Source organism: Bos javanicus, chromosome 5, assembly GCF_032452875.1.
Source record: "Bos javanicus breed banteng chromosome 5, ARS-OSU_banteng_1.0, whole genome shotgun sequence".
Taxonomy (NCBI): domain Eukaryota; kingdom Metazoa; phylum Chordata; class Mammalia; order Artiodactyla; family Bovidae; genus Bos; species Bos javanicus.
Genome location: NC_083872.1, coordinates 70,244,489 through 70,258,336, shown reverse-complemented (window position 1 = coordinate 70,258,336; position 13,848 = coordinate 70,244,489). Strand labels below are relative to the sequence as shown.

Sequence of the window (13,848 nt, the reverse complement as noted above, 5' to 3'; positions counted from 1 at the left end):
CAGAGATGGAAACCCAGGTCTCCCACATTGTAGGCAGATTCTCTACCATCTGAGCTACCAGTGAAGCCCTATTATTGACCAGTAAGCATTGCTTACACCATTTATTTAATTAGATCAAGCCTTCTTCAGGCCTGACAGAAAGTAGGCTGGCATGATGGTTAGTGTGGACTCTGGACTGTGTTCAAATCCTGGCTCTACCAATTAAGTTTTAAATAAACTTTCTGTATCTCAGTCATGTGAGTAACTTTAATTCCTAAAAGTATGAATATGTATTTTAGAATGGTGCTGGTACAGAGTACTATATAAATATTATCTTGTTTTCTTTTTTAATAAATCTAAGGTAATACCCATGATAGGCAGATATTCTTGGTATTAACAATCCCTTCAAATGGGAATGAAACTGGACAGGACCCCAAAACGACCTCAGGGACCCTTGTGTCCCCCTCGGATGCTCTCTGCTATCAATAGGAATAGAGTTGTATGGCAGAGCCTGCAGTACCTGCACCCCAAGTCTTACTGTGGGCCCCACAACTGCCCACCCACCTGGCTCTCCCACGCTCTCCATCTCTCCAAGAGTCAAAATCCCTCCAAGAAATCTTTGCGTCCTCTTTCTCTAACTGCAGTAACACCCATGAGTTTTCTTCAATGTCAGGAGGAATTATCATGACAGCTGCAGCCTCAGCCTTCTTGAACTACTTTGAACTCTTTGTCTTCTCTCTTTTCGGAGAATATATTTTTCCCCTATCTTTAAATCATTTTTTAAGAATATATTTTAAGGGTATTGACTCTTCCGATTAAGCCAAACAAATCCAATTAAATTGTGGTTGGTAATTACCTCATGAGGGGACACTGGTCTAGTTACGTTGAAGCTTTCTTCAACATCAGGGAGCCCGACATAGATATTAAGATATCTGAAAGGCAAGTTATTCCAGAATCAATTATACTTCTTCAAAGAACATATAAACAATCAAGCTATTTTCCTTCCAAATATGAGATTACACTTTTGACAAATGTTTATCTTGCAGAGGATGGCAAACTAAAAAATTACAATTGGAGATCCTGAAGTCATAGAACACACGGTTTACAAAGGAGAGGAAATACCATCAAGCTGACTTTTTTTTTTTACAAAAAAAAGGTAAATCTCTACAAAAATACTGAAATTATCGCTTCCTAAAAATGATACTTAAGGAAAAAAGCAAATGCAAGAGTATCTACAGTTTGCTACCATTCTTATAAGAAAAGCAACATACAAATATTAGTAAATTTTATTCTCACAGAGTCATGATTCTGAAACTACTTTCTGTATATCCTAGGACTGAATAAACAATAAGTATAGCTCTGTATACTGAGACTTCAGTACCCAAATCTTGGTGTCTAAAACACTACTCTCCAGAAGAGGAGACTAAGGACGCTTGGAGAAATGACTGATTCCAGGCTGGAACAAGGAAATACTACATGAACCACATCTCATGGTAACAGAAAGTAAAGGAGTGCTCAAAACAGGCGCATGTTAAAAGGTCAACTCGATGGAAGCTTCCTATGGTCAAATCTGGGATTATTTGAGAAATAAAATAATGACAGTACTGGATTATGATGCAAATAATAAAATAACTATCTATGAGTTCATATTGATATAAATAAAATTATAATAGAATAGGAAAGACTAGAGATCTCCTCAACAAAATGAGAGATACCAAGGGAACACTTCAGGCAAAGATGGGCTCGATAGGGGACAGAAATGGTATGGACCTAACAGAAGCAGAAGATATTAAGAAGAGATGGCAAGAATATACAGAAGAACTGTACAAAAAGGATCTTCATGACCCAGATAATCACGATGCTGTGATCACTCACCTAGAGTCAAACATCCAGGAATGCTAAGTCAAGAGGGCCTTAGGAAGTATCATTGTGAACAAAGCTAGTGGAGGTGATGGAATTCCAGTTGAGCTATTTCAAATCCTAAAAGATGATGCTGTGAAAGTGCTGCACTCAATATGCCAACAAATTTGGAAAACTCAGCAGTGGCAACAGGACTGGAAAAGGTCAGCTTTCATTCCAATCCCAAAGAAAGGCAATGCCAAAGAATGCTCAAACTACTGCACAATTGCACTCATTTCACACACTAGTAAAGTAATGCTCAAAATTCTCTAAGCCAGGCTTCAGCAATACATGAACTGTGAACTTCCAGATGTTCAAGCTGAGAACATCCCTCTGAGAAAAGGCAGAGGAACCAGAGATCAAATTGCCAACATCTGCTGGATCATGGAAAAAGCAAGAGAGTTCCAGCAAAATGTCTACGTCTGCTTTATTGATTATGCCAAAGCCTTTGACTGTGTGGATCATAATAAACTAGAAAATTCTGAAAGAGATGGGAATCCCAGACCACCTGACCTGCCTCTTGAGAAACCTGTATGCAGGTCAGGAAGCAACAGTTAGAACTGGACATGGAACAACAGACTGGTTCCAAAAAGGAAAAGGAGTACGTCAAGGCTGTATATTGTCACCCTGTTTATTTAACTTCTATGCAGAGTACATCATGAGAAACGCTCGGCTGGAAGAAGCACAGCTGGAATCAAGATTTCCGGGAGAAATAATAACCTCAGATATGCAGATGACACCACCCTTAGGGCAGAAAGTGAAGAGGAACTGAAGAGCCTCTTGACGAAACTGAAAGAGGAGAGTAAAAAAGTTGGCTTAAAGCTCAACATTCAGAAAACGAAGATCATGGCATCTGGTCCCATCAATTCAGTTCAGTTCAGTTCAGTCGCTCAGTCGTGTCCAACTCTGCAACCCCATGAATCACAGCACGCCAGGCCTCCCTGTCCATCACCAACTCCCAGAGTTCACTCAAACTCATGTCCATTGAGTCGGTGATGCCATCCAGCCATCTCATCCTCTGTCGTTCCCTTCTCCTCCTACCCCGATCCCTCCCAGCATCAGGGTCTCTTCCAATCAGTCAGCTCTTCGCATGAGGTGGCCAAAGTATTGGAGTTTCAGCTTTAGCATCATTCCTTCCAAAGAAATCCCAGGGCTGATCTCCTTCAGAATGGACTGGTTGGATCTCCTTGCAGTCCAAGGGACTCTCAAGAGTCTTCTCCAACACCACAGCTCAAAACCATCAATTCTTCGGCGCTCAGCCTTCTTCACAGTCCAACTCTCACATCCATATATGACCACTGGAAAAACCAGTCTTGACTACACGGACCTTTGTTGGCAAAGTAATGTCTTTGCTTTTTAATATGCTATCTAGGTTGGTCATAACTTTGCTTCCAAGGAGTAAGCGTCTTTTAATTTCATGGCTGCAATCACCATCTGCAGTAATTTTGGAGCCCAAAAAAATAAAGTCTGACACTGTTTCCACTCTTTCCCCATCTATTTCCCATGAAGTGATGGGACCAGATGCCATGATCTTCGTTTTCTGAATGTTGAGCTTTAAGCCAACGTTTTCACTCTCCTCTTTCAGTTTCGTCAAGAGGCTCTTCAGTTCCTCTTCACTTTCTGCCCTAAGGGTGGTGTCATCTGCATATCTGAGGTTATTATTTCTCCCGGAAATCTTGATTCCAGCTGTGCTTCTTCCAGCCGAGCGTTTCTCATGATGTACTCTGCATAGAAGTTAAATAAACAGGGTGACAATATACAGCCTTGATGTACTCCTTTTCCTTTTTGGAACCAGTCTGTTGTTCCATGTCCAGTTCTAACTGTTGCTTCCTGACCTGCATACAGGTTTCTCAAGAGGCAGGTCAGGTGGTCTGGGATTCCCATCTCTTTCAGAATTTTCTAGTTTATTATGATCCACACAGTCAAAGGCTTTGGCATAATCAATAAAGCAGACGTAGACATTTTGCTGGAACTCTCTTGCTTTTTCCATGATCCAGCGGATGTTGGCAATTTGATCTCTGGTTCCTCTGCCTTTCTCAGAGGGATGTTCTCAGCTTGAACATCTGGAAGTTCACAGTTCATGTATTGCTGAAGCCTGGCTTGGAGAATTTTGAGCATTACTTTACTAGCGTGTGAGATGAGTGCAATTGTGCAGTAGTTTGAGCATTCTTTGGCATTGCCTTTCTTTGGGATTGGAATGAAAGCTGACCTTTTCCAGTCCTGTTGCCACTACTGAGTTTTCCAAATGTGCTGGCATATTGAGTGCAGCACTTTCACAGCATCATCTTTTAGGATTTGAAATAGCTCAACTGGAATTCCATCACCTCCACTAGCTGTGTTCCTAGTGATGCTTTCTAAGGCCCACTTGACTTCACATTCCAGGATATCTGGCTCTAGATGAGTGATCACAGCATCGTGATTATCTGGGTCATGAAGATCCTTTCTGTACAGTTCTGTGTATTCTTGCCATCTCTTCTTAATATCTTCTGCTTCTGTTAGGTCCATACCATTTCTGTCCTTTATCAAGCCCATCTTTGCCTGAAGTGTTCCCTTAGTATCTCTAATTTTCATGAAGAGTTCTCTAGTCTTTCCCATTCTGTTGTTTTCCTTTATTTCTTTGCATTAATCGCTGAGGAAGGCTTTCTTACCTCTCCTCGCTATTCTTTGGAACTCTGCATTCAGATGCTTATATCTTTCCTTTTCTCCTTTGCTTTTTGCTTCTCTTCTTTCCACAGCTATTTGTAAGGCCTCCCAGACAGCCATTTTGCTTTTTTGCATTTATTTTCCATGGGGATGGTCTTGATCCCTGTCTCCTGTACAATGTCATAAACTTCCGTCCATAGTTCATCAGGCACTCTATCTATCAGGTCTAGTCCCTTAAATCCATTTCTCACTTCCACTGTATAATCATAAGGGTCATACCTGAATGGTCTAGTGGTTTTCCCTACTTTCTTCAATTTAAGTCTGAATTTGACAATAAGGAGTTCATGATCTGAGCCACAGTCAGCTCCCGGTCTTGTTTTTGCTGACTGTATAGAGCTTCTCCAACTTTGGCTGCAAAGAATATAATCAATCTGATTTCGATGTTGACCATCTGGTGATGTCCATGTGTAGAGTCTTCTCTTGTGTTGTTGGAAGACAGTGTTTGCTATGACCAGTGCGTTCTCTTGGCAAAACTCTATTAGCCTTTGCCCTGCTTCATTCCATACTCCAAGGCCAAATTTGCCTGTTACTCCAGGTGTTTCTTGACTTCCTACTTTTGCATTCCAGTCCCCTATAATGTAAAGGACAACTTTTTTGGGTGTTAGTTCTAAAAGGTCTGGTCCCATCACTTAATGACAAATAGATGGGGAAGCAATGGAAACAGTGACAGATTTTATCTTTTTGGGCTTCAAAATCACTGCAGATGAGGACTACAGCCATAAAATTAAAAGACGCTTGCTCCTTGGAAGAAAAGTTATAACCAACCTAGACAGCTTATTAAAAAGCAGAGACATTACTTTGCCAACAAAGGCCTGTCTAGTCAAAGCTATGGTTTCTCCAGTAGTCATGTGGTGTTGGAGAAGACTCTTGAGAGTCCCTTGGAGTGCAAGGAGGTTCAACCAGTCCATTCTAAAGGAAATCAGGTCCTGACTATACACTAGAAGGACTGATGCTAAAGCTGAAACTCCAATACTTTGGCCACCTGATGTGAAGAACTGACTCATTTGAAAAGACCCTGATGTTAGGAAAGATTGAAGGCGGGAGGAGAAGGGGACAGTAGAGGATGAGATGGTTAGATGGCCTCACTGACTCAATGGACAACAGTTTGAGTAAACTCCGGGAGCTGGTGATGGACAGGGAGGCCTGGGGTGCTGCAGTCCATGGGGTTGCAAAGAGTCAGACATGACAGCGACTGAACTGAACTAAACTGAAGTGAATAGAAAGAAACTGAGGGGAAGAAAAAAGCTCTGCTCACAGTAGAAATCTTACATTAACGTAAAAGGAATGACAGAAAAATATACTGGCCACTAGATAAACACCAAAGTAATTACTTTTTTTTTTAATTTAATTTTTTAACAAAGTAATTACTTTTAAAGGTAAAAATCACCAATGCATGCTAAAGTAGTGGGTAACATGGTATGACAAATAAGACACTTGCAGTCTCAAAGGATCATCCTGTAAGACCGCGACTGATTACTAAAGGAAAGATAGTAACTTTACTGTGGAGAAACCTGGAAGATACACCTTAACCAAATGAACAAAGTTAAAATCACCAAGAATAAAACAGACTGACACCTATACCACCTGATATGGTGCAGTGAGAGTGACACAAAGCATCACTTCTGAGGCCAAAAAGGCATAAACCAATGTAGCCATGAGCAAAAAACACACACACCCAAATTGAGGACCTTTCACAACACAACTGACCAGAATCCTTCAAAAGTGTCAAGGTCAAAAACATGTCAAGGTCACGTGAAAGACCAAGACTAAGAGAACTTGAGGAACTGCCACAGGTTGGAGAAGACAAAGGAGACCTATGCCACCTGGACCTAATGCAGGTCCTGGATTGAATCCTGGACCAGATAAAGGACATTTGTGGGAAACCTAAGATTAGTTCACAGTATAGTATCAGTGCTGAATTCCCAGTGTGGCTAATTGTGCTATGACTACATAAGATGTTAACATCAGCATAAACTGGGTGAAGGGTAACCTGGGAACTCTGTCTTATTTTTGTAATTCTTTAAGTCTAAAATTGTTTTTAAGAAAGGCTTAAACGTAAGTTTCAGTAACTTTTCACTCATAACTACTTGTTATCATTAGCTTACCAATTAAAAATTGAACATTTGATAATTATCTTCCTATTCAAAACAAAAAAGGAGAATTAAAAGAATTTTGATAGCAACTACAATCACCATAAAAAAAAAGTCAGATAAACACACAAAAATGTTAAACATGATCAAAATAGCAAACTAAGAGTAGTCGGTTCCTTACTTTAAGTACCACATGGGGTCAGCATCACTAGTAACCTTTTCATTGGCTTTCATTATTTTCTTTATCTGCAATGGAAAGAGTAACATGAGGAAAGACTCTAGCTTCCAGTTCATTCGTAATCATATCCTTTCCCAAGATCTGATGCTTACCTCTACATTAATGAAATAGTTAAAGGAATCTATATGCTGTTTCACAAGACCTTTCACCTAAATGAATAAAAAATAAAAGCAGGTTAGCAACAAAATAGCAGATTACACGAGGGGCTTAACCTGATCTATAAATTTTTCCCAAAACCAAAGTGACCACAAAAAGTCCATAAATTTTACTTAGCAAAACTTTCTATTTTCATGTCCTCATTCCATTTCTCCTCCATCTTACTAGAACACCCTCAAACTTTCCTCCCTGAAAAACAACCTGATGTTTGGAATTCAAGATATATACCTAATGACTCCCGAGGCAAGAAAAAAAAATCCAAGAAAAAAATATAGCAATCAAGCATCATCTCTCCAACCCTCAAACAATGCCTTTTCTTTTTTTCTTGCTCCTATGTAAGCGATTTTATGATTTCCCCGTATCTGGTTTTTCATATCACTTTTAGAAGAATGAGGGGGAAAAATAAGAATCTCTATTAAGGAAACCAAAAATAAATGCATTTAAAATTGAAAGCAAGGTGAATCCTAGGGATCTATGAACAGATCAGCTCCAGTGACTGCCTTTCATCTCAAAAGTCAGTACAGCTACACAGACAGTGCTGTGTGCTGCTATGAAAAACCCTGAAATGCTAAACACAGACTCCAAAGTCTTAAGATTGAAAAGGACTGTAACGTGTTCAACTTTTTACATTAATGTTCAAACACAATTAGTTCAACACTTTTAAAATACACCCAACAGAAAGCATCACAGGGCCTCTGCTTCAATTACACTTCTTTTGAGGGATCTCACTGGCTTACTAAGCAGCTATCCCATTTTGAAATAGTCCAGATTGTCGGGGGGAAAATTCACTCTTATAATGATCTGTAGTCTAACACTCCGCAGTTCCCCGGCTATGGGCTTAATGTCTTTTCTGGAGAAAATGTCTTCTCCACCACAGTCCATTTAGTTACCATATCTCTTTTATGTCCTCTCTTCCAGGCTGAAGAGGTTCTTCCACTATTTCTCACAGACATGCTTTCCAGACTCTTCAGCAGCTCATGGACTGTAAAAACTGGTAAGAAATCTGGCCTTGACAATTCCCAACCTTATATGCCAGCATGCTCCCTTCTGCCAATAATACAGAACTAAGATGGAAAAAACTTGACTCATTTTTCAACCCTCTATTCTTTCACTGAGCATAATGCTTCAAGATTCATCCACATTGTATTGGCACTTTCTACTGCCAAAAACATTGCATTGTATGGATATATCATATTTCATTTAGCCATCCATCAGTTGGTATTCGAGTTGTTTCTATTTTTGGCTATTATAAATAATGCTGCTATGAACATCTGTGTACAAGGTTTTGCATGGACATATGTTTTTGTTCCTCTTGTAAATGCCTAGGAGTAGAATTGCAGGATCATACAGTAACTATATGTTCAACCATCTGATGAACTGCCAGGCTGTTTTCCAAAGCAGCTGCATCTCCATCAGTAGAGTGTGAGGCTTCCAATTGCTCCGCATCCCCATCAACACTTGTTATTGTCTTTCTTTCTTAACTATAGCCATCCTACTGGGTGTCAAGTGGTCTCTCATTGTGGAACCTGCTACTATTTAGCATAAGCTCTTTAAAACTGAAATTCAATAACAGGAACCTTATAATCTGTACTTCCTTTGTCCGAACCACTCATCCACTCCAGCCAAGCAGACTGGACTCTGTTTTCAACAGACCCTGTGGATCCTCCTCTAGAGGACCTTTATTAAGCCATGCTCCCCGCATCCTACCTTTCAGGTTAGGTAATTCCTTTCCTCTTGTTGTTGTTGTTTAGTTGCTAAGTCGTGTCTGACTCTTTTGCAACCCCATGGACTGCACTCTGCCAGGCCACTGAGCCAACTGGGAAGTCCTCCTCTCCTCTGAGGATGTGGTTTATGTCTCACCTCCTTTAGGAGGCCCTTTCTGACCACCTGTGGCATCAATCTTCTGCCAGCAGCACTTTGGTTTGTACCCTTTGGTTTGTATTATTCCTATGCCAAGTGAAAACATAAACTACTTCCTACCTCTAAAATTAGATTACAATCCCCTACCTAGTACTTTATGGACAGGGTTACTGCCTTATAATTTCTCATATTTCTAAAACTTAGAAAAGTGCACAGTTGTACAAAGTCAAAAAATGTTGGTGATAAAAATTTAATTTTAAAAAGGCTTATTTCTTGATTCTTGATTGGAAAAATAACTGTTATTAGATATTAATTACCTTTAAAAATGCTGGAAGCAGCCGCCATTTTTCCTGTGAATCAGAACAATAAAAGTATCAGAACTCTGTGTCAGTGATCACATATTTTCATGAGGTTACTTTAATGTACCAAAAGTGACTGACTTTATCACAGTAAGCAAAAGAAAGTAAGTGGAAACAAAAAGAACAATTTTTACATTGCAACCTTTTTATGGAAATCGTATATGTACTGTACATGTACATGCAAACATAGACATACACACAAGCATATATAAACCACAGATTTCTTAAACAGAATATACTTTAATCTCTTTTTGATGACTCAAGATTCCAAGCACTTTTCATCTTTATTTTATTCTCATGACTCTTCCTGAGTAAGCAGGGTTTGCCAGTTTGAGAAAGGGGAAGTATTAGTAAGTTTCAGAGAGTTTGGTTTAAACCCAAAGGGAGTTCTTTCTCCCTCCTATTTTTTTCTCAACTGGCGCCTGGCCAGAGCCCAGGCTGAAGAAAGATATCACCTGGTGTTCACCTATTTAAACAGATGCAAACTGCCACGTTCAGCTCTAAGGCCTGCTCTTCACACCTTCCTGGGGTTGTAAACAGCCTACCATGATACAACTCTTCATGAATGGTATCTGATCTGTTCATGGGAAATCTGACAAATGGTTAGAACTGAGTCTAAAGTAAGAAAACACAGTTTCTGAGTAAGAGCCCAAGGATCATGTAAGACCTTGTAAGAAACTGTAAAATTTTTTGACTTTGGGCAACGGAGAAGTGCTAGAAGGTTTTGAGCAAAATAGTGACAAGATGATGTGATCCATTTTAACTGGATCACTCCAACTGCTGGGGTGAGAAAAGACAAGGTTAGAAGCAGAGGGATCATTTAGGAGTTCCCTGCAATACTCTAGGCTGATAACAATACAGGAAGTGAGAAACTGTCGCCTAGGAAAACACGATGTGAAGTCAGAGTCAACAGGACTTGACAGTAGATGAGATGCAGGAATCTGAGAAAGACGAATTGAGACTGACACCTTAGCGCTGCCATTTCTGGAGACGAGGAGGCAGGGATGCTGCCGGGGAAGCAGGTTTAGTGTGAAGGGGCGACCAGGAGTTTGGCTGGGGGCGTGTTAAGTTTGAGATATCCATTAGACATGCAGTTGGAGATGCCAAATAGACAACAAAGGAGTCTGGAACTTGGGAAGAGTGGCCTGGAGATCTAAGTCAGGGAAAGTCAGCAGACAGACGGCAGTGGAAGTCATGAAACAGGTAAGACCACCTACGGAGTGTAGATGGAGAGGAGCTCCACAAAGTGAGATCAGAAACACTCCAACACTTGGAGCAGCAGAAAGCACACTGAGCAAAGGAGATTGAGGAGTGGCCAGAGAGGGAGGTAGGCCATCTGGAAAATGGAAAAACATTTTTTAAGAAAAGGTAAGTGGGGGCAGGTGTAAATAGAAAATCTCTATACCTTCCTCTCAATTTTGCTCTGAACCTAAAACTACTCTTTAAAAAAAAGTCATCTTTTAAAAAAAAATTTTTTTTTACTTGAAGGACAATTGCTTTTACAGAATTTTATTGGTTTCTACCAAACATCAACACACACACACACAAAAGAAATGAGTCTGGCAAAACTAATCTATGATGACAGAAATCAAATGATGGTGTAGGGCTTAGACTGAAAAGGGCACTTTCTACAATGATGAAAATGTTCTATATCCTGTATGGGGTGGTAGTTATTTGGGTATACATATCTGTAAAAACTAACGTAAATGAACACTAAGTAAGTACTTCTGCATTTTACTGGATGTAAATCTACAAAGAACGAACGACAGACCAGAACGGACTACATGAGGAGAGTAGAAAGAGCTTGAGGAGTTGGAGTGGAGAGGGGGCAAGTGGGGAGAAACAAGCTAGAGTGGCCAGATTGAGAAAAGTCTTAACAATATGGTAAAGACTAGATTTTTTTTTGCCCTGAGAGCAATGGGCAGATTCAAGAATTTTAACCAATGGAGCAATGTGAACATATCTGCATGTTTAAACTGATGGCCCTGGTGACAGAGCAGAGAATAGACTGGAATGGGACAAGTAAGAAGCCAAGGAAGTAAGAGATGACAGTGGCTGACTTGGAGAACAGTGGGAATGTCAGAATTGAGTACATTTTGTAGTTGGGGCCCTTAAGATGGGATGGTGGACTGGATGCAGAGGGTCAGGAAGAGGAACTCTTATTTTTAAATATGTTTAATGGAAATATGTTACTGGTCCCTTCATGGCTTTGCAAATTCAGAGAAGAAACAGAAATCCTGCAGCTCTCTGGAGAAGCAGTTCAGTCAACAGTTAAAGTCAGGAGCTCTGGAGTCTGACTGCTGAAATCCAAAATCCCCAACAGTCACTTAATGGCCTTCTGACACTGGGTTAGTTACTTAACTTCTCTGGGTCTTAAAAATCTTCATTGGCAAAATGGGGCAAAAATACTATTTGCTTCAGAAGATTAAATAACATAATGCTCATTAGGTTTGAACAGAGCTGGCGCATAATAAGTGCTCAGTAAATGCTGGCTTTTAAATAGCAGTTCAAGAGTTAAAAATTCAAACCAACTATACTCCAATATAAAATAAACAAACAAAAGAAGTTAAAAATCCAGTATTGCCCGATGAAAATTACCATGTACGAAGGCACTCAGAATCTAATAGACTGACTGTAATTCCTCAGAATGTAATTTGCAGAATGATTATAAAGAAATTGATTCATTGATCTTGTTAGTCATTCTCCTGTTTAACCTGTCAATAGCATCCAAGGCCTCCTTCAAATGTCTAACAAAACCTTTCATAACCAGGACCTTTATCTGTCACCTTTAATCTCTCCTCTACTTTTTCACACTCTGATACTACTGGATTTATTTTTATTTCTCAAAAATATCAGATGGCCTTGCCTCCAGGTTTCAAGTGTCTTCTTCCCGCTACGTCAATCTCTCCCTTGACTATTTCTCCATGTCCCCAACCGATGCCAACTAAAATTCTGAACCCCAGAGAAGTTATATGTACCTTTCCAGAAAATAAAATTATATCAACAGCTGAACTTCATCAGGCAGCTCAGAGTAGGACAGTTATCCTTAACTTCTCAGAAGCTGATGAAAGCTACAGGGGTACTCCCCGAGAAAACACTTAAAATTTGGAGTAAATTTTCTGGGCACTTAAAATACTCTTGCAATCCCAACTTGAGTTCCCGGCGAAAAGGAGAAATTACTAGCCTGGGATTCAGAAGATTTGGTTTTAACACCACAGCCAGCGGTGGGAGCCTAAGCTCCCTGGACCTTGCTTTATAAGGAAGCAAGCAATACGTCCCCCAAGGTGGGTAAGAGTCAGTCCTCCCCTGACAACACACGTACACTAGAATGGGTTCAACCCCGGAGCCGTGGGCGGGGCTGCTAGGCCAGCGTGGCGCCTGCCAGCTGCCCCAGCTCAACCATTGCACGTGGGTCCAGCAGCCGGCTAGGGAGTGAACCCGCTGAGCCCTGAGCCAGCGCTGAGTCCTGAGCATGCGCGGAAGACGCGGCCCGCCCCTCTCCACGGCCAGGACTCTCGGGGCAACGCCTCTCGGGGACGCATCACGGCCCCTTCCGCTCACCATTTGCCCTGCACTCACCTCTACAGTTGGGATCGGCGCAGCCAGCTGCTCCGGGGTCAGGTTCCCAAACTCTTCCGCAAGCAGGTCCATGCTACTCACGATGAAACAGGCACTAAGCAGAATACTCACGTGCGCCTCCCTTGCGTCAAGGTATCCGCTGTACCGGTGGAGAGCGCTGCGTGGTGTCTTAAAGGGTTCGCCGCACAACTTAATAGGAGGAAGAAAGGTTCCGCCTGCTGTCGGTCGGAACCTGCGGTTGAACCCGGATGTGGCTGAGGTGGAGCCGGGAAACTGCGCCCTCTAGTGTCCATCGGAAGTCTCGCGTGGGTAATCTGAAATCCAGGCAGGTTGTTCCTGCGATCTCAGTCAGTCCGACTCTTTAGGACCCCGTGAACTGTAGCCCGCCAGACTCCATTATCCTAGCAAGAATACTAGAAAGTGTTAGTTGCTCAGTCGTGTCGACTCTTTGTGACCCTATGGACCGTAGCCCGCAAGGCTCTTCTGTCCATGGGATTTCCTAGGCTCCAGAGGATCTTCCCGGTCTCCGGCATTACAGGCAGATTCTTTACAGTCTGAGCCACCAGGGAAGCCCCAAGAATACTAGAGTAGGTTGCCATTTACTCTCCCAGGGGATCTTCCTGGCCCAGGGGTGGAACCCTTGTCCCTTGCTTCTCTTGCACTGACAATTTTTTTTTTTTTTTAAACACTGTACTGCCTGGGAAGCCCCCAGTTATCCCATAATTGAGGCCAAAAAGCATATTGTTTTAAAAATATTTCACAGAAAAGGGTAAAAGGAGAATTTGCACGACTTGAGCCACGGAAGCATCAGTTCAGTTCAGTTCAGTCGCTCAGTCGTGTCCGACTCTGCGACCCCATGAATTGCAGCACACCAGGCCTCCCTGTCCATCACCCTGTCCAACTCCTGGAGTTCACTCAAACTCACGTCCATAGAGTCGGTGATGCCATCCAGCCATCTCATCCTCTGTTGTCCCCTTCTCCTCCT

At 41.5% G+C, this 13,848-nt stretch overlaps 1 protein-coding gene across 1 annotated transcript in view; it reads right to left on the bottom strand.

The window, feature by feature from the left end:
• Positions 1–13,426, bottom strand: part of POLR3B (RNA polymerase III subunit B) — a 124,082-nt gene extending 110,656 nt beyond the window's left edge. Inside the window, exons 1-5 of the mRNA XM_061417190.1 lie at positions 12,864–13,426; positions 9,243–9,275; positions 7,002–7,058; positions 6,853–6,917; positions 836–911 (exon numbers count right to left, since the gene is read on the bottom strand). Of these exons, the coding sequence (XP_061273174.1) occupies positions 836–911; positions 6,853–6,917; positions 7,002–7,058; positions 9,243–9,275; positions 12,864–12,935 (303 nt within the window). The 5' untranslated portion in view covers positions 12,936–13,426. The remainder of the gene's footprint in view (positions 1–835; positions 912–6,852; positions 6,918–7,001; positions 7,059–9,242; positions 9,276–12,863) is intronic.
• Positions 13,427–13,848: the final 422 nt, after the last annotated feature.